We start from the raw sequence: 19,919 nt of genomic DNA, 5'->3' as shown, positions 1-19,919 counted from the left end.
TTGATACCAGTTCTTATTTAGGAATCAGTGTTCTGCAGCAGAGCTAGTTCCTTCAGTGATTTACTCCTCCATTTTAATGCTTGCCCCACCAAAATTTCTGTACAACAGTCATATTCTCTTATGGACAAGTTAAAGTGGCGTCGTAGACTCAGTTTCAGTGTTGGAGATGGCCATCTTCTTGGCTTTTCTATTCTTCACTGATTTTGAATGGTTTATTTGACCATTTCCGATCAATTAATTTCTGTAAGCTACAGACTGTTGTTAATATTAGTGCATTAGATCATCAACAATACTCTGCCTTCCAATAGTGATGTTACAATACACCATCACATCAGAGGGGCAGCTGAAGCCAGTCACTAGTTTCATAGTATGAATCAATCTGGCATTAAAAAAACATAATATTAAAAACAAAGCTTCATAATTTACAAAAACTAAAGAAAGACAAATGGTAAAATATACCAACAGACATCACTTCTAAATATCTAAGGCACAGGTACATTCTAAACTGAAATTCATCCAACACTGCCATCAACCAAACAGCATCATGGGAAGAACACAGAAAGGAACTAGCAAACGGTTCTAACCTCTCTAAAAAACTGAAACTGTAGTTAGTTACCAATGATTTAAATATGCAATTTTATCATCCTGTATTTGGCCCCTAAATTCCAGCACTAGATGACAGCAAAAGAGACAACGAAGACAGCACACAGAACATAATTTCAAAAATATGTTAGCCCTCAGTTCATAAATTTCCCAAGCACAATTGCAGCAAACATGTGTCCGGTAAGGCACACTTAAAACAAAGAAAATATAAAACTATTATCAACTGAAATCACTGTTCTCAGCTAAAACTTCATTTTCCTTGTAATATTAAATAATACAATTTAGTTTTATGTTAGGATCAGGAATAATTCCTGCTAAAAAGCAGCAATATTGGGGTCAGATATTTGAACAAGTACATTTAAATCAAACAGCGACTTCGGCTATTGTACTTAGTGAACATCTTACATTTGACTTCAGGTCACACTTGTACCACCCAGTATTAAACTATATCATAATTATATTACTGGATTTTAATTGTGCATTATTTTAGAGAAAACTAAAACTTATAAAACACATTGTATCTGCTAATCCCACAAACACAGGAACAAAATATCCCACATTCCAAATTCAACCCACATAAATTCATTCTCATACTTTTCTACACACCAAAAAAGATGTCTGAAAAAAATAGCAGTGGCATTTATGCTGAAATAAAATGTCATATTTTAAGCAACAAGTCTATTTTCATGGGCAATTCAGAAGCAGCTGCATATGCATTCCAAAGCAGCATCAAGAGCCTATCACCATCCGGGCATCACCATTTTAATATTGAAGGTGCACATTTACTTCTAAGTGCACTCGAGCACAGGCAAAAGGTCCTTTACAGTAAACCAGCAGTCTCTCAAAATCAGTCTTCCAATTTGTATCCATAAACATATGCACAGACCTTAGAAACACACGCCGTGAACACCAAACCTCTTCAGTCTGTGAGAGACATGCGGTGTGGCACATAAAACATGAAAACAGAACGAATATTTCCTCTGTTTTGGGCACAAGGCAATTAAAAAAGGCCCAAAGGTAATAACTTGTGACAAATTACATTTTGACCGTTAAAGCTTAAAATAGGATTAGTAGGTCCAAATACTGGCACTGTATGGCATTATATTTTGATATGCTTCCATGTCATCCACAATGGTCCCCAAAAACATTTTTCAAAACAAACCCTGAAAACTGTACAATATGTAAAATATTAATATTTTCAACTAAGTCCAGCAACACTTTCAGTGTACAGAAATTTACAATAATCTTTGTGACGTACCCTGATATTCAACTTAAATAAACTAAAATACATTGACACTGTCCTTCATAACAGAACACAGTATGAACCTGTCTTTTGTAAAGGACCTATTCAGAATATTCAAGTAATGTAGGAGGAAACGATGAGTGCCTTTTGACCACAGATTGGGCCGAAGGTCACCTTCTATTTCCTTTGATTCAGTTTGTCATTGATGCCATTGAGCATCTACAAGTCTGTTGATGTTAATTTTTTCATACTACGTCTCTGAGCTAAACTTGATGCTGCAACAGGTTCCAAAACTGGTTGAAAGGTCTTGTTATTCAATGCAGAATACGTGGCAGCCATTGCACCCTAAAGATACAAAAGACGATCAAATATTAGAATTAATATTTTGAAGAAGATAAAAACATTCTAAAACAGAAACAATACACTATCAAAGTCAATGAAAGAGTGCATAAATAAAAACAAAATGTTGATGTAAAGAACGGATTTTTTTTTGATAAATCAAGTCTCTTATTCAGAGTGTTCATATACAGGTCAACACATTGTCCCCCAAAACACAGATTCACAGGAAAAAAATAACCCCACCCCGTCCCAATATAAAAAAATATCCATATAATACATACGGCATATGATTCTGATATGGATTTTATTTAGCCAGACAAATGCAAACTAAAGTACAGTTGAATTATTAGTAATCCTGTACAGTTAAAACATTTTAATTATTAACCAATACTTGTCAAATATCTTTAAAATATACTTGCACAATTGCTAAAATACATCTGTTGGACTTGGCCCTTTTGGCAGGTTCACCCCTAAACTTTTTGCCTGTCTCCTAGCCTTTTCCCTGTGTAGTGTTGGCGGTTTTAGACCTCTGGGCACTTTAGCACTGTGGCCCAGTGTAAAGTGTGTGTGCTCTCTGAGTGCGTGTGGTGAGATTGGCCTACCCTCCCATAGGAATGCATGGGGGATATGAGTATCCATGGTAATTCCTGGTATGAGAGGAGTGCAGGGGCGAGTTTAGTATGTATGAACTCGTGAGAATAAATGCTGTGCAATGGTGTGCGCAGATTTATTGTGACTGGTGGAGGAATGCCACTTTTAGAAGTTGGCATTTCTGTGTGCTATGTGTCTGCCTGCCTGATGTGAATTGCATGTCTGGCTTGTGATTGACAGGGGCTGGTGAGGTGTGGGTGGCTGCAGGAGTGGCAGGGTGAGTCAGCGCTAGGCTGAATAGGGACATCTGCATCCTGAGTAGTGGGAGGGGAAGTCCCTGAATAGGATTGTGCCTGCCAAGTGAATGCTGGCTCCGACCCCCTGTGGTGTGTCTGATGGCGAGCCCCCACTGGATAAAGGGGAAGAGGAGCTGGCTAAACAGAGTGCTTCAAATTCCCCCTGAACCAGTTGCTTCTGGTTTTCCCCCCAGCCCTGTGCCTACACACAAAGGAAATGTTGGTATAAATATAGGGGCTTTGACCCCATGTCTAAGTTGTGCTGTTCCTGACTAGGGGGGGGGGGGGGCCCTGCTGCTGCTACTGGGCTCCAGGAGGAACCGCCACAAGGGACTGCCTCCCTGCTGGAGGGCCCTGTGTGCTGGCCTGCCTGGGCCCAGCCTTTTGCCCCCCCCCCCAGACTTTAAACTTTCAAGCGCCTGTGAGCGCTTTTACTTATTTTTGCAGAGCGCTTGACTTTTGTCCTTGTGAGCGCTATATGTCTGCCCAGGAGGACTGCTGGTGACCTGCAGCGCGAAGCTGCCTTGTGTGAGATTTACCTACTTGGCATGGGGAAAGCAGGAGCCCACCCCGCGTTATTGCTGCCTTTGGTATTTATTTACGAGCGGGTGCCACCCCACATTGCTGTGTAATTCGCGGGTGCCCACCCCGCATCTCTGCCGTGGAGTCACCGCCGCAGGAAAGGAGTTGAAGTAACGGTGTGCCGGGCCGCTGCGACCCGGAAGCCAGGTGGCCCTGCCTGGTTGTGGGCGGGGCCACGTAATGCGAGGCGGAAGCAGCCCGGGAGCCTTGCAGGCTCCAGAACGAAGTCCCGGTCCCGAGGAGGGGGACCGGGTAAAGCAAGGCTTGATGGTGGTGCGGCGCTCCCATAAGTGGAGAGAGCCCTGCAAGCGCAGCTGCCAAGGAGGGAGGCGGAGCGGGGGCCCTAGGCGCATTGTCGGTGCCTGCCCCTGCCGCATAGGTCAGCCTCCGCCGCCGTGAGGCCAGAGGAGTCCCCGCAACAGCCCGGTGAGTGGGGCTGATTCCTCACACTTTTGCTGCTTTTTGCAGCCCTAGGGCTAATTGAGTAGCCCTACCTACGCCCTGACGTTGCGGGACATTGGGCCTTTGAGCCCCTGAGACAGGCCAGTTGGCCCGGGGCCAGTTTCCGTGTGTTGTGCCCCCTTGTGTTGTGCCCCCTATTGGGGCACACTGTGTTCATGCTAACTATTGCCTAAGGTGGTTAAGCTTGCGATGCCCAGTGCATCTTGCGATTTGATGCCTACAGTGGTTTATTCTTATGAGATTATTGTATAATATGTTCTAGGCCTAATGTGAGGATAATTCGGAGGTCAGGTCTTTACCAGTAGTAACTGGTTGTGTGCTATTTATGATTACTACTTGTGCATTTCTAAAGGTTCCGACAGTGGCCTGATTGGCCCGGCCAGTTGTAATTAATCCCCTGTAAATATTGCCCAGTGCCAGTTGGCACAGTGTACATTGTGTGATTATGATCTAATGTGTTTATGATAATACAAAGGCTATTTTTATATATAACCTTGTGTGGAGTTCCTTTTGTGGTGTGCCTAGTGTGTTTCTGATGTGTGTGTGTGTGTTGCGCAAACGCTTTACACATTGCCTCCGGGATAAGCCTGACTGCTCGTGCCAAGCTACCAAGGGGGTGAGCAGGAGTTATCTTTGGCGTGTAACTCCCTTGCCCTGACTAGAGTGGTGGTCTCTATCTGACTTTGGCGCAAGCCTTAACCAACCAGAGATCCCATTTCTAACAACATGCATAAGAAGAAACAATACCAGCTACAGTAAACCTATGGTCGGCATTCATATACAGCTCTATTCACTATGGGCCTAAATCACAAACTAGGGCTTTAAAAAGTTTGAAATCCACTTACGTAGATGTACTTCTATGCTTGGAGCACATTATGACTTTTTGAAATTTACAAAGAATCTAAACCCACTCCAGTAGTACTAGACTCAATTTACTCATAAAATGTAACTTGTAATTTTGAGGGTTTACTTCTCTACAAGGAAAATATATTTCCCCCTAAAGAAGCAATGTCCTTTAAACCCACATAAAATATGGGAGGGTCATCTTCCTTTAACCACAATGGAAATGTATTGAACTATGCCTTTCACATAGTTTTATATGTGTTCCAATGGTTATGAAAAACCACTTACAACGTGTTTTAGAACAGCAACAAACATACTATCTTCTGTGTGTTCAATGCAATTTCTAGAGCCAGTGCCCACCCAACCATAAAGCATACATTTATGACTGTGTAACATCTGGCATATTGGAATATTTTCAACTATAATAACTAAGTTATGGTCTTAAATTACTCAAATCCAGATGCAGAAGTTACTTACCTTCGGTAACGATATATCTGTAAGAAACATTAGTAGTGATAGATTCCTTACCTTAGAATTACCCCCAAGCATCAGACTTGATCTGGAAAGTTTTCGTCAGCAGTACCCCTACGCGTCGAAAGGCGTCATCGTGCGGCTCCACGTACGTCGTTGGCATCGGGATGACTTCGCTGGAGCTACTTTGATGCCCCACATGCGCTAACGTCAGTTCTGTACACGACTTTCCGCGCCAGGAACGCAGAGCCATGCAAGAAACTGACCACTGATGCCATGAAACTAGGGCCCTGAAAGGGATGACCTTAACCCTAGAAATCAGTTTGCAGAATGGGGAGGATGGGTGGGGCGGTAAGGAATCTATTACTACTAATGTTTCATACAGATATATAGTTATCGAACTTGTGCATCTGAAAGAAACACGTAGTGATAGATTCCTTACCTTAGAATAGATATCCCATCAATACCAACCCCGGTGGTGGGTCTGCGAACCAAGATCACACTAGAAAGTCCTGAAGAACAGAACAGCCAAAGAAGCCATCTCTCCGGACTTGGCTGTCCAGGCAGTATTGCTTGGTAAACGTGTGCAGCGAGGCCCACGTAGCTGCCTGACAGATGTCATGCAAGGGAACTCCCCATTCCAAAGCAGTAGTGGCTGCCATCGCCCTGGTAGAATGGGTGCGCATCCCCACCAGAGGCTCTTTTTTAGCCAAAGAACAGCAAGCCTTTATGCACAGAACGACCCACCGAGAGATGGTCCGCTTGTGCATGACCCGACCTTTCTTGGCGACCACGTGGCCAACAAAGAGCTGGTCATCCACCTGGAACGGTTGTGTGCGGTTTAGGTAGAATGAGAGCGCACGTTTTGGGTCCAGACGGTGGAGCCTCTCTTCCTCTTTCGAGGGATGTGGAGGTGGAAAGAAGGTGGGCAAAGTGATGGTCTCCTCGATGTGAAAGGCAGTGACAACCTTCGACAGAAAAGATGGACGAGTCCTTAGAACCACTTTGACCGGATGGACAGAGAGAAAAGGAGGTTTAGAAGAAAGAGCCTGGAGCTCACTCACTCTTCTGGCAGAGGTAATGGCCACCAGGAAAGCTGTCTTTAAATTGAGAAGATGAAGAGGACAGTTGTGAAGTGGCTCAAAGGGAGCACACATCAGATATGTCAGAACCAGGTTCAAGTCCCACTGAGGCATTATGAAAGGAACAGGTGGGAAAAGATGAGTAATGCCTTTTAAGAATCTATTTACAACAGGGGACTTGAAAAGGGAAGGCTGATCTGGAAGCCGTAAAAAGGCTGAAATGGCCAAGAGATAGCCCTTGATAGTGCCCAGAGCAGAGCCCTGGTGGGCAAAAGAAAGAAGGAAAAGAAGGACCTCTGAAAGAGGGGCAGAAAGGGGATCCACAGACTTTGCTGTGCACCATGCCACGAACTTAGTCCACCTGCAGGGGTATACCGACTTAGTGGAGGGACGCCTGACTGCCAATATTACATCACAAACTTTGGGAGGCAGGTCAAAAGACGTCAACTGCCGCCGCTCAATCTCCATGCAAAGAAGTGGAGCCTGGACAGGTTCGGGTGGAAAACCGTCCCCTGTTGCTGCGACAGAAGATCCTCCCGAAGAGGCAGTCGGATCGGGGGATCGATAGCCATTCTGAGTAGCTCAGGATACCATACTCTTCGAGCCCAGTCAGGAGCCACAAGGATGACTTGGGCCCGTTTGCGCTGAATCTTCTTCAGCACTCTGGGCAGAAGTGGTATAGGCGGAAAGGCGTACAACAGACTGCAGCTCCACTCGTGATGAAAAGCGTAGCCGAGCAAGTGCCGCCTTGGAAATTCCAACGCGTAGAATTGATGACATTGAGCGTTCTCTTCGGTGGCGAATAGATCTAACCAAGGTTCTCTCCACTGCAGAAAGAGACCTTGCGCCACCTCCACGTGAAGACGCCATTCGGATCCATCATGCACCGCCAGTGAGTTCGTCCGCTCTGGCGCTCAGAGAACCTGCCAGGTGTTGAACCACCAAGGTAATGCCTTGATGTTCCAGCCATGTCCAGAGGCGGAGAGCCTCCTGACATAGGGTCCACGACCCCACCCCGCCCTGTTTGTTGCAATACCACATGGCAGTGGTGTTGTCCGTGAACACCTGAACTACACTTCCCCAGACAGAGGGAAGGAATGCTTTCAGTGCAAGTCGGAATAGGTTGATATGGAGCCGGGACTCCGCCGGAGACCAGAGGCCCCTGATCTCCACCTCTCCCATGTGGCCGCCCCATCCCAGGAGGGATGCATCCGTCACCACTGTGTGCTCCGGTTGGGGAAGGGAGAGGGATCTGCCCTGGACCCAATCGCGATTCGTGAACCACCACTGCAAGTCTTGTGCAGTGCCCTCCGAGATCTGGACGTGATCGGACAGGTTGTCCTGATGCTGCGCCCACTGGAACTTCAGGTCCCACTGCAGAACCCACATATGCCATCTGGCATCTTGCACTAGCAGGATGCAGGAGGCAATGAGGCCCAGGAGCCAGAGTGTCATCCTGACTGAAACCCAGGATAGAGGCTGAAAGATCGGAATCATAGCCTGAATATCCCGGACTCGCTGCTCGGGAGGATAAACCCAAAACTGCGTCGAATCCAGAACAGCTCCGATGAAGGGGGCTTCTGAGAGGGACTCAGGTGCGACTTCGGCACGTTGATAGAGAACCCCAGCAAATGCAGGAGGTCGGCCGTAGTCTGGAGGTGGGAGACAACTGCCTGGGGCGAGCCCGCCTTCAACAACCAGTCGTCAAGATGGGGCAAGACTGAAACCCTCGATCTGCACAGATGAGCTGCGACCACCGCCATCACCTTCGTGAACACCTGAGGGGCACTGGTAAGGCCGAAGGGGAGCACGGCAAACTGAAAGTGCTCTTGGCCAACCGTGAACCGCAGGTAACACCGGTGGTCCAGCAGGATTGGGATGTGAAAATAAGCGTCCTGCAAGTCCAACGCTACCATCCAGTATCCTGGGTCGAGGGCAGAAAAGACCTGAGCTAGAGTCATCATCTTCAACTTCTCCTTCCAGAGGAAGCAGTTGACGTTCCTGAGGTCCAAGATGGGACGCAGGCCCCCTTTTTCCTTCTTGGGGACCAGAAAGTAGTGGGAATAACAACCACATCCTACGTCTGGAACGCGCTTGATGGCCCCCTTGGCCAAGAGGGCTGTGACTTCCTGCTGGAGAAGCGCAAAATGGTCCCCCGACATGCGGTGGAACTGAGGTGGCAAAGCTGGAGGGGCAGTCTCGAAGGGGAGGGAGTAGCCCCTTCAGACGATTTGCACCACCCACCTGTACGAGGTAACGGAATGCCAGTCAGGAAGGTGATGGCGAATCCTGCCGCCCACCGGCGTGGGGTGTGCCCCAAAGCTCGGACTAGGAAGACTTTGAGGCAGATGCTGCGGGAGCGGAGGTGGACTGACCCGCACGCTGGCCCCCTGTCCTGCCACGGTGGGCACCACATCCGCGTCCGTGCTGAGGTTGGTTCTGCGCAGGCTTCTGGCTGAACGAACGTGTTGGGGCGCCCCTTCCGTGGCCACGAAAGGAACGAAAAGCAGACGTGGCCGGGCGCGTGGTGGGGAGACCCAAGAACTTGGCCGTAGCCCAGGAGTCATTAAAACGCTCCAGCGCACTATCTGCCTTATCACCATGCAGGCGAGTACCATCAAAGGGCATGTCCATAAGAGAACTTTATACATCCCCTGAAAAAACAGTGGACCGCAACCAGGCATGACGACGGAGGACCACTGTTGTGGAAATCGCCCTACCCAGTGAGTCCGCGGTGTCCAGTCCACACCTGATGGCAAACTTTGCTGCATCTTTCCCCTCAGCAACAGCTTGGGAAAGCACTGTCCGAACCTCCTCCGGACACTATGGCAACACCTGCACAACCGTGTCCCACACAGCGTGGGAATAGCGGCCCAAGAGGCATGCAGTGTTCACCGACCGCAGCCCTAAGCTGGCAGATGCAAACAATTTATTGCCGAACTGTTCCAGCTTCTGGGATTCCTTATCTGGCGGAGCGGATGGGAATGCGCTTTGGGAAGTGGAAGCCTGGATGACCAGGCTCTCTGGGGTCGGGTGGGTGGACAGAAAAGCAGGGTCACCTGGGGCAGTGATGGCACCGGGCCACATTCTTATCCACGGGAATCCCCGTGGCCTGTCTAGACCAGGTGCCCATCAAGACGTCAGTTAATGCCTCATTACGGATGCAGGGGCTCCGAAGAGCTTGTCGCCGGCTGAAGTACTTCAGTGAGGAGATTAGTCTTGAGGGTCACTGTAGGCAGGTCAAGGTCAAAGGCCTCAGCTGCTCTACGGAGCACCATAGTGTATGTGGTGCCCTCCTCCATAGCCACAGCCAGAGGAGAAAGAAAACCAGGGTCACAGGAGAGCGTCAAGACCACCGGCATCCTCTAGCTCTTCTGTCCATTCCTGTTCTGACCCGCACTGCCATGCGAGAGGGTCCTCAGACCCCTCCCAGTCGTCCCCTTCCTCCACTGCCCGTGGAACAGGCTGCGGCGGTGGGGGGAGGGGGACAGGGGAATACAAAAGGTCGAACGGCGCCGGTCTGGCTCCGTGTTCCAAGTAGGCTCTCAACCTGGAGCAAAATTGTCGGGAACCCGAGCAAGGGCGGTGGTGGAACGAATGGAACCCACTGCGGTGCCGGGATCGGATCCGTGAGCGGTGCCGGGGCCGGAGCCGCCAGCGGAGGTCCCTGCAGCACCGGCAGTGGAGCCGGCAGCAAGGGAGGGCCCTCAACTGGGACCGCGTGGCCCGAAGGCGCGCGGCGGTAGCCCGAGGCCTGAAGAGGCGGTCCATGGCTGCAAGCCAATCTTGCACCTGGGCAGGAGTCACCGACGGACCCGGATAAAGTAGGTAGGCCGTGGGACTCACAGGTTCCAAAGGAGCCGCGGGGGTGGTACCCCTGGCCCCCTCATGCGCGTCCAGAGATCGACGAGGGGACGTCAGAGAGCAGAAACGCTTCTTCGACTTCTTCTTATGACGTCTCTTACCCGAATCAGAGTGGGACGACTTTGACCCCGGGGAGCGATGACGATGGCTCCACGAGTGATTCCTCGAGCGACCACTGGACCTCGAATGGCGTGGAGACGACTGCTGGGCCTCCAGTAGCTTACAGGACCGCTCCCGCAAGGCCGTTGGAGCCATGACCAGACAGTCGGAACATGACCGGGAGTCATGGTCTCGCTCCAGACAGTACCGCTCCCGCAAGGCCGTCGGAGCCATGACCAGACAGTCGGAACATGACCGGGAGTCATGGTCGCGCTCCAGACAGTAGAGACAGACGCCATGGGGGTCGGCCACCGACATCGTACGGCGACAGGCCCCGCAGGATTTTAATCTAGGCATCCCTACGTGGCACTAGGAGTCAAAGACTCAAAAATGGAAGACAAAATGTCTCAGATAATAAGAATTACTGATTAGCACAGTAAGAAACCAGGTACAGCCTACAAGGTAAAGAACAAAAATAAAATACCACCCAAAAACATTTCAAGTGTGCGAGCTGAATTTCTAGCAGTGTATGTATTTATCTTTTATAGTGTCTTACACTTTCTAGTGATGCTGGTGTCAAAGTACTTTATAATGAGGCAATAGCCACTAAATTTCACACCAAGTAACATTCACCTCAATGTAACATTATACTTCATGCAATATTCCACATCACTCACATTCCCCTTCAGATAATATTCCACTTTGGGCAGCATTCCACTGCATGCAGCATTCTGCTAACTGCAGCATTATCTTCCAGTCAACACTCTACTCCACATAACAACCCACTCTATCCATAACTCCAGTCTGTGCAACATTACATTGCATGCAGTCTCACACTCTAGCCTCTCCCTGCAAATTTTCTACCGCTGGAAGTGTGCCACAAAGTGAAGCACTCCAGTGTGTGCAGCACTGGGCTGGTACCACTTGAGTGGATAGCTCTCTGCAGAAGAAGCCTTAGCCCAGTAAAACAGCTAAACAGCTGACCAACTTATCCACCAGATATACCTCTCATTAAGAATCTGAAAATAATGTCCAGTACAGGGGTAACATGACGTATCTGAGGGAAGGTGAAAACTGATAATGACCGGCTGATGTGATGAAGTGGGTTATACGTGCCAGAGGCTTTTGATTAGTCTGAAAGGCACAGACGCCTCAGAGACGGGGATGAAGCCGTTTATTAGCACAGCGATACAGAGTGGGGCATTTAGAAAGAAGAGATTACAGTATTGTTGTTGCAAGGACAGCAAAAGCCTTATTTTAGAAAAAAACAAGTATATTCTTTCTAAGGAGTAATGCAATTGCATTTGATGTACTGTTTCATCAAGGGTTTTTTTTTATATTCAAGCCTCAAGTAGACTCACCCTATGCAAATAATGCAAATAATGTACCATCTACTGCTTGAGGTTATGCAGTAGTTTCAAAGTTAGTGTCATTTAGTGTTTGTTTTTAAAGTCGCAATAACCAATACCTATTTAATGGCTCCTTTGGAAGGATATTAAAGTGGAGAGACTGACCAATAACCCAAATATTTTGGAGTTGTGTTTACCTTAACCAGATGAGGAGCATCTTGTCTAGTAAGCTGGTAGTGTGGTAATTGGTCCCTGCAAGCGATCCACGAGTGTTTTAGTACTTGCTCTGCTGTATATCGTTGATGAGGATCCACATGAAGCATATGAGATAACAAGTCCTAAATAAATAGCAAAAGATAAATAAATGTCAAACTGAGGTTAAGTAGGATCTCATGTTGCACTTAACGAGATGTAACATCTTCTCATGTCATACAATAAGAGTTGTATGCATCAAGACATTTTGCAAAAATCATCAAATGTGAAGAATAATTTTACCCTCAAACTGTGCTAAGAAACCAGAAAGAATTAATCATACTAGATGTGAAAGTTTTTCAAAAATATAAGCAAGCTTAAATGCAAAAACAAGTTTAAAACATTAGGAAATTGCTAATTATTTCCCAATTAACATTCTGACTTCCTCAATCAACAATGGACAGTCTACCAATATCTACTTTACTTTTTTACAAGAAAATCTCCACAGGACAACTATCCTTTAGAGAGTGTCCCCCTATCTTCCAAGCAAACTTTTCAGCTCATTTGTACAGGTTTTGATCCTGTGCTGTTCATCTCCATCAAGTTCTCAGAAGGTTTATACCTGATCCACTACTTTTCTACCACATCTCTTTCTTCTGTCATTTCCCATTTGGCTATCTTTCTCATATCTGTGATGAAAACTCTGACTTTGATTTTCCTTTAGGCAGCCATTGTATGACCAAATTCCATTGCAGATTTTCAGCTCTAGATCTCTTCTTGCTCACATTAAGCCATTCACCTTCTAAAAACAAAAGCCACGCTCACTCCCCCACTCTCAATATCCCTCCGTGGGAAATATTCACATTATGTGTGGCTCATCTTTCATCTTTTCAATCAAACCCCTAGGTGCTCTGTTCCATATCCAATGCTTATCCTTTTCAAATATCTGCCACTGAAAAATCAGCTGCTTAATCACCTATTTGCTATTATACCTGTTGTTAAAGAGCAAGTTACTTACCTTCTATAATGCTCTTTCTGGTAGAGTCTAGCTGTAGATTCCTCTCCTTTTGAATATTCCCCAGGCACCCGTGTAGCTTAACACGGACACCATTCTGCTTTAGAAGTGACGTGTGGGCCTATACAGGTGCCACTCTAGCTCGCTGAAATCAGTTGCTTTCGAGAATGTCAAAGAGCTCCAAAGGCAAAATGGTGTGACGATGCGCGATTCTTAGACTTTAGATCTTGTTAATGGATACAGTCTAGCCACAGAATGAGGAAGATAGGAGGATCGGTTAGGACTATGCAGTTAGATAGAGTCTCTACCAGAAAGAGCACTGCTGATGGTAAACAACTTGTTCTTTAGTACGAGCTATGTAAAAGCTCTGTGCTCTCTTGGGATTCAAGTGATAATAACTCTACTCTTCAGAGGAGCCGGGGGGAGAGGGGGGGCATAGAACACCAGCAAGGTGATGCTCTGACAGACGTGGAACGGTTTCACAACTTTAGGCAGGAAAGATGTCCATGTCTACAAAACCAGCTTGTACGGCAGGTTGACAGAGAGATTGAAGCTCACTCACATACCACGCCAATGTTATGCAACAAGGAATACAGTCTTGAGGGTGAGAAGCCACAAAAACCCAGCTGTAAAGTAGATCAAACAGAGTAAACATCAAAAAACATAAGTCCCAAGTAAAGGTCTCACAGGGGCAGGACGGAAGAGGAAGGAAACATACGTTGTAAACCTTTCAAAAGCTGCATAAGAACTGGAGCCATAAACAATGTCAGCGGATCCAGCAACCGCAAAAAAGCTGAAAGGTACCCTTTAATTGTGCCCAATGCATTGCAGGACTAGCGAATAACAAAACATCAAATAACCTTTGCCTGGAGGGGGTCTATCTGCCGAGAACTGCACCAAGCCACAAATTTGTAGCACCGATAGGCATATACAAATTCTGTCGATGGATGTCTGGCTGCCAAGATGACATCATTGAAGAAAAGGTACCTCTAATTATAAATAACGGTTCTTAGGGCAGGAAAAATGTCAACATTGCAAAGAAAAGCCCCAGCAACCTTACTTATTTATTTAGAACTTCATCCAAACTTTATAGCTCAGAGAAAGTAAATCTTCTTTATATTAACACCTTTATTGACAATCAACAAATAGAAACATTCCTGAAAGTAAATCTTCTCATTTTTATATATAGTATCTCATAGATCAATATTGCATGTTACCCTAAAGATTAAAATACATATCAGACAGACAACAATCACATCAAACATACCATCTATCATACCTTTATACTCAATATTACATTCTCACCCTTAGATAAAATCAGTTGACGCCTAGCAAGATAACAGTACAGGTAGGTCTTATATATACCAGAAATAATAATTTTCTAACTTCAATGAATTTTTAGTAACACAATTTATCTTTATGTGCCTTTGGTATATGTTAGAAATGGGGTTTCTGGTTCGCTAAGGTATGCACCTAAGCCAGGCAGAACCCACCACTCTAGTCATGCTAAGGGAGATACACACCCATGATAACCCCTGCTCACCCGCTTGGCAGAGCAGTCAGGCTTCTTCCAGAGGCATTGTCTAAAGCATCTGCGCAACACACACACACATCAGTGATACAATAAATAAACAACACAATAGACTCCACACAATATTATATAAAAATATCTCATATATTGTATATAACACAGACAAAACAGGACATCAACCATGAATCACTTTGCCAACTAGACAATTGTCATCACATCACAGTTAGTGCAATAAAGTAAAGACTTATATGTTGCACATGTCAAAGAAACACCATCACTGTACATAATATGCAGATCCTGAAATGATACTCATTATCCTATCATTACAAGGCATAACACAACACATATCAGGCAGGAATATGAAGCAGTTAGGTTAAAAGCAAACACATGAATCACCAGATAGTACGTAACGTCCTGAAATATCACCAAGGACATATTAGGCCAGAATCACAATAGCAGGTCTCATGACATTAGGATCTGTACTTCAAAACACAAAGCACCTTGTTCACAAGTAATTCATGATCGATGCAAAATAAAACATCACAGCCTCATAAGCACCTGCGCTTCTACTAGGCTTCATACAGTACTTTTCACAACACCTAGGTGACGGGGACACCTGTACTCCTACCACAGAAATTACGGCAATTCCTTGGAGTTCCCACCCTCAGGAGTTACAGTTCCTACCAGGGGCACCTTGAGTGGAATCTCAGCCCTGAGTTCCTCCCGGGGTCCTCTCCTCAGGATGCACTCTCAGGAAAGGAGGATAATGGTGAGTAGGCAACAAAGGTCGCAGGAATCCCCCGCGCACCTACTCCATGTAATGCAGTAATTTAGATTTTTCACCAACGCTATGGTCAATTTTGAATGGGAATCGGGGGCCTCCTCTGAGGTTTACTCCGTAGTGGAGGAGCTCAAGGTAAAGTGCCCCAAGGTACGTGTGCCTCCAGCCCTCGCATGGTTTCCTTGGTCCAAGCGGCAAAGGGGGCCAGCTCCAGCGCACAGTACCCGTCTCCTGCTGAAACGGGGGCCGCAGCATCAGAAAGTGGAGCTCATGGGTCCCACATGGCAGGCAGCCCGATGTCCTCGCTCCTCAATGGGAGGCAAGTCTGACTACGGCTTGGGTCCGGCATTCTTAAGGTGCCCAGGCCACAGTGAGAGTCAGCAGAGCACACCCAGCAGCCCGAGGCAGCAGTCGCTGGGTAAGGTGGAGATCCCGGAGTTGCGCTGCGGTGCTCCCGGGGTCTGGTTTGGCAGGATACACCCGGCGGTCCGAGGCAGCAGTCACTGAGTGGTACAGGGATTCTCTTGATTCGTGCTACGTCTAAGTGGGGGAATCAGTGTTTGAAGCAGAAAGGGGTCAATCCTCCCTCGCCCTTGAGGCAAACAGTAAGCAGGCCAATACAACAGGCACATGGCAACTAGGCACAACAAGCGAGGGAGTCTAACGGCGGTTCCTCAAGGCAGCATAACAGTTCTTCTGGCAAGGTACAGTCTGTAATTCCAGCAGCGTCCGGAGTCCTATGCAGTGTCTAAAATGATGGGGTCAGTGCCGCTGTACGTACACTCAAAATGTCTTGATGTGAAGGTAATTTCAAAACAAACTTTAGAAGTGCACAAAACCCCCAGCCCTGGCTCCAGACACACTACAGGGAGGCAGAGACAGCATTGTGAAAGGCAGGCACAGCCCTATTCAGGTGCAGGTGACAACTCCTACCACCACTCTAGCTCAGGAAGACCCATCAGGATATGCGGGGAACACTTCAGCTCCTTTTGTGACTGTCTAGAGTGAATGCACAAAACAGGCCCATGTCCGTCTAACCCACACATTGATTGGAGCCAGGCTGCAAAGCTCAAAGAGCCATAAGCACACAGAAATGCCTACTTCTAAAAGTGGCATTGATAAAATAGCCATTAAAAATGTGCTTTTACCAATAAGCAGGAATTTTCATCACTATTCCAAACATACCAAATAATGCAGCGCTACTCCTTCCAAAGGAGAAATTACCACTGAAACTCATAATAGGGAAATCCCATGGCAAACCTATGAGATTGGACGTTTGTCACTACCAGGACATGCCACACAACAAAGGCAGATGTCCTACCTTTTACCTACACAGCGTCTTGCCCATAGGGCTACCTAGGGGTGACCCAAATGTAGTAAAGGGTGCGTTGCAGACTTGGCAAGTACTTTAAATGCCAAGTCACTGTGGCAGTAACCTGCACACACAGGCCCTGCAGTGGCCTGATGCAGGTCTGAAAGTTTACAGGAGAGAGCACATGTACTTTAGCACTGATCAGAAGTGCCCAGAGTCATACAGCCAAAAGACCAGGGCAGAAAAAATACAGGAGGAAGGCAAAAGGTTTGGGAACAAGATAGGACTATAAAGAAGATTTACTTTGTCTGAGCCATACATTTTGGATTAACTTGCAAATTAATAAGTAAGGTTGCCAGGATTTTTCCTTTGCAATGTTGCCAAGATTACATCAACCACCTCGTGAGGAAGGTGGAAGGTGTTCATCTGTCACTGCTCAAACGCCAAGCACGAAAGTGGAAATTGTGAAGGCCTGAGTGCAGAACCCTTCCATGTTGCAACAGCAGGTCCTCAAAGGGGAAGCCTGATCGGAGAACATATGCTCATACACAGGAGTTCTGTATACCATACTCTCCAAGCCCAATTCAGAGTCACTAGGATGACTTGGGTCTGTCCTGATCTTCTTGAGAACTCAGGTTAGGAGTGGTATCGGTGCAAAGGCATACAGGAGTCCAGAGTTCCACTCGACGTGGAATGTGTCTCCGTGTGACAGACACCTTGAAAATTCCAAGATGCAGAATTGCTGACATTGCACATTCTCATAGGCGAAGAGATAGAGCCATGGCTCTACCCATTTGCGGAAGAGACCTTGCACATCCTCCATGTGTAGCTGCAATGTTTGGTCTGCTAGGGCGCTGATAACTGAACTGGTCCACCCTAATATTCAACGATCCTGACAGGTGATTTACCATGAGGACAAATCCTTGGTGTTCCTTCACATTTCTTAGGCGCAAGGCCTTCTGGCACAGGGTCCGGGACCCGACCTCACCCTGCATGTTGCAGTACCACTTGGCAGTGGTGCTGTCCGTAAGAACCTGTACCAGCCTCCCCTTGATGGATGGAAAGAAGGCTTTCAGCACCAAGCAGATGTGTCTCAGCACCAGAAAGTTGATATGGAGTCGGGACTCTACCAGCCACCAGAGGCTTCAGATCTCCACCTCTCCTAGATGGCCACCCCAACCCAGAAGTGATGCATCGGTCGCCACTATCAACTCTGGGTGGGGAAGGGAGAGAAGCCTGCTGCTGATCCAATATCTGTCCAGTAACAAACCACTGCATATTTTTTTAAGTGTCCTATAAATCTGGATGCGGTCGGCGAGATCCCATTCGGCCCTTTGAGACTTCAGATACCACTGCAAAGCCCGCATGTGCCACCTGGTGTGCTTTACCAGTAGGATGCAGGCCATTAGTCCCAGGAACCTCCTAGATGACTTCCCTGTATTCCAGGAACAAGGTTGAAAAATTGTGATCATAGCCTGAATGTCTTGGACTCTCCTTTTCTGTGGAAAGGCATGAAACTTAACCATGGCCAGAATGGCACAGAAGAAGAGAATTGTCTGAGAGGGAGCCAGGTATGACTTCGGCAGGTGGATCCCCAAAGATAACAGGAAGTCTGCTGTAGCCTGGAGGTGGTTGCTGAATAAACCTGCCTTTAACAGCAAGTCATAGAGGTAGGGGAAGACTAGCGCTCCTGACCTCTGAAGATGTGCTGCTGCCACTGCCATCACATTTGTGAACACCTGAGTGGAACTGGTAAGACCAAAGGGGAGCACATCAAACAGAAAATGTTCCTGTCCCACCATGACCCACAGATAGCACGAATGGGCCTGCAGGACGGGTATATGGGACTAGACGTCCTTCGGGTCGAATGCCACCATCGAGTCTCCAGGGTCGAGCACAGACAACCTAGGCCGGTATCAGCATTCTGAATTTGTCCTTGTGGAGGAAGAAGTTAAGACGACACAGGTCTAAAATAGGAAAAAAGCCTCCATCCTTCTTGGGTACCAGAGAGTACCAGGAATAACAACCACGTCCTACATCTGGCGCAAGCACCCTTCACAACAGCCCCTTTTGCCAAAACAGCTTGCACTGCCTGTATTGTATTTCAACCTTTATATAGCACATACTACCTTTATGTGGTGCACTGAGCACTTCCCTACATGGGTAGCACACTTCAACGTGCTGGCTGTTTGGTTGAAAGTGTGTTGTCTTGGTTTTGATCCTGTGTGGGAAGCGTTTCCATGTTATGCGTGAGCACCACCGAAGTCTGGTTATCATGTTATGGAACGCACTGTTTAACTGTGTAATGGATGAAGAAGTGTAAGAGAGAGGTGCTCAGTTTATGGTTTTCAGTAAGCTGGCAGGTTTGAACAGCAGGTCACTTTTAAGATTTCTTATGTTCATAGTTGTTAGACCTGGCATCATTGGCGTGGGTTTCCCCTGTATTTTTTTGCCTTTGCCTCCTGTTATTTTGCTGTGTGGTGGACTTCGTTTTGCTTGTCTAGATGATTTGGGATCTTTGCCACTGCTGTTGAGTGCCAAAGTGCAAGTGCTCCCTAAGGAAATTGTTGTTATGGATAGGTGTTTTCATGATTGGTTTATTCGGTTTACTATTAAGTCCCTAGTACAGTGCACTGTGTGTGCCCTGGGCCTGTAAACCAAATGCTGCTAGTAGGCTTGCAGACCTGATTGTGGAACCTACACAAGCAGCCTTGCAACAAGGTCTCAGGCCTGCCATTGCGGTGCCTGAGTGCAGTCTAGGACTGCCATGTCGACCTGGCAAGTGCACCCACTTGCCAGGCCCTAACCTTCCTTCTTCTTACATGTGAGTCACCACTAAGGTAGGCCCAAGGTACCCCTGTGGGCAGGGTGCAGTATATGTGAAAGGTAGGATAAGCCCTGATGTGTGTTGCCTGTCCCGATAGGGAAATACTGCTAATTTTATTGTTCACCTTTGCAAGGCTATCTGAGCCCATAGGTTAGAATGGGGAGCTTGCTGATAACATCTTATGAGGCCATGGGAACAAGATAGGAAAATTAAGTTTAGTATGCCTGAACTCAGAATCTAAAGATGCATCTTTTTTAAAGGTGATTTTTACATTCTGTGTTTGAAAATACCACTTTTAGAAAGTACGTATTTTCTCTGCTGGTTTTGTTTATTGACTGTCTGGTTTTGGAGTGGCAGGGGCTGGGGATGTGCATTCTGTTCAGACAGCCACTGGGGGGTGGGGGGTTAGGTGTGTCCTGCCTTTCCGTGGTGAGTCA

General features: G+C 47.1%; 1 protein-coding gene across 1 annotated transcript in view; it reads right to left on the bottom strand.

Moving 5' to 3' along the window:
- Window positions 1-933: 933 nt before the first annotated feature.
- The window catches only part of RPS6KA6 (ribosomal protein S6 kinase A6), a 626,385-nt gene continuing 607,399 nt past the window's right edge, over window positions 934-19,919 (bottom strand). The window contains exons 21-22 of the mRNA XM_085607823.1: window positions 12,022-12,162; window positions 934-2,191 (exon numbers count right to left, since the gene is read on the bottom strand). Coding sequence (XP_085463949.1) covers window positions 2,066-2,191; window positions 12,022-12,162 — 267 coding nt within the window. The 3' untranslated portion in view covers window positions 934-2,065. The remainder of the gene's footprint in view (window positions 2,192-12,021; window positions 12,163-19,919) is intronic.

The sequence above is a fragment of the Triturus cristatus genome, chromosome 5_2, assembly GCF_964204655.1.
Source record: "Triturus cristatus chromosome 5_2, aTriCri1.1, whole genome shotgun sequence".
Lineage (NCBI taxonomy): Eukaryota > Metazoa > Chordata > Amphibia > Caudata > Salamandridae > Triturus > Triturus cristatus.
This window is presented reverse-complemented; position numbering and strand designations above follow the sequence as displayed.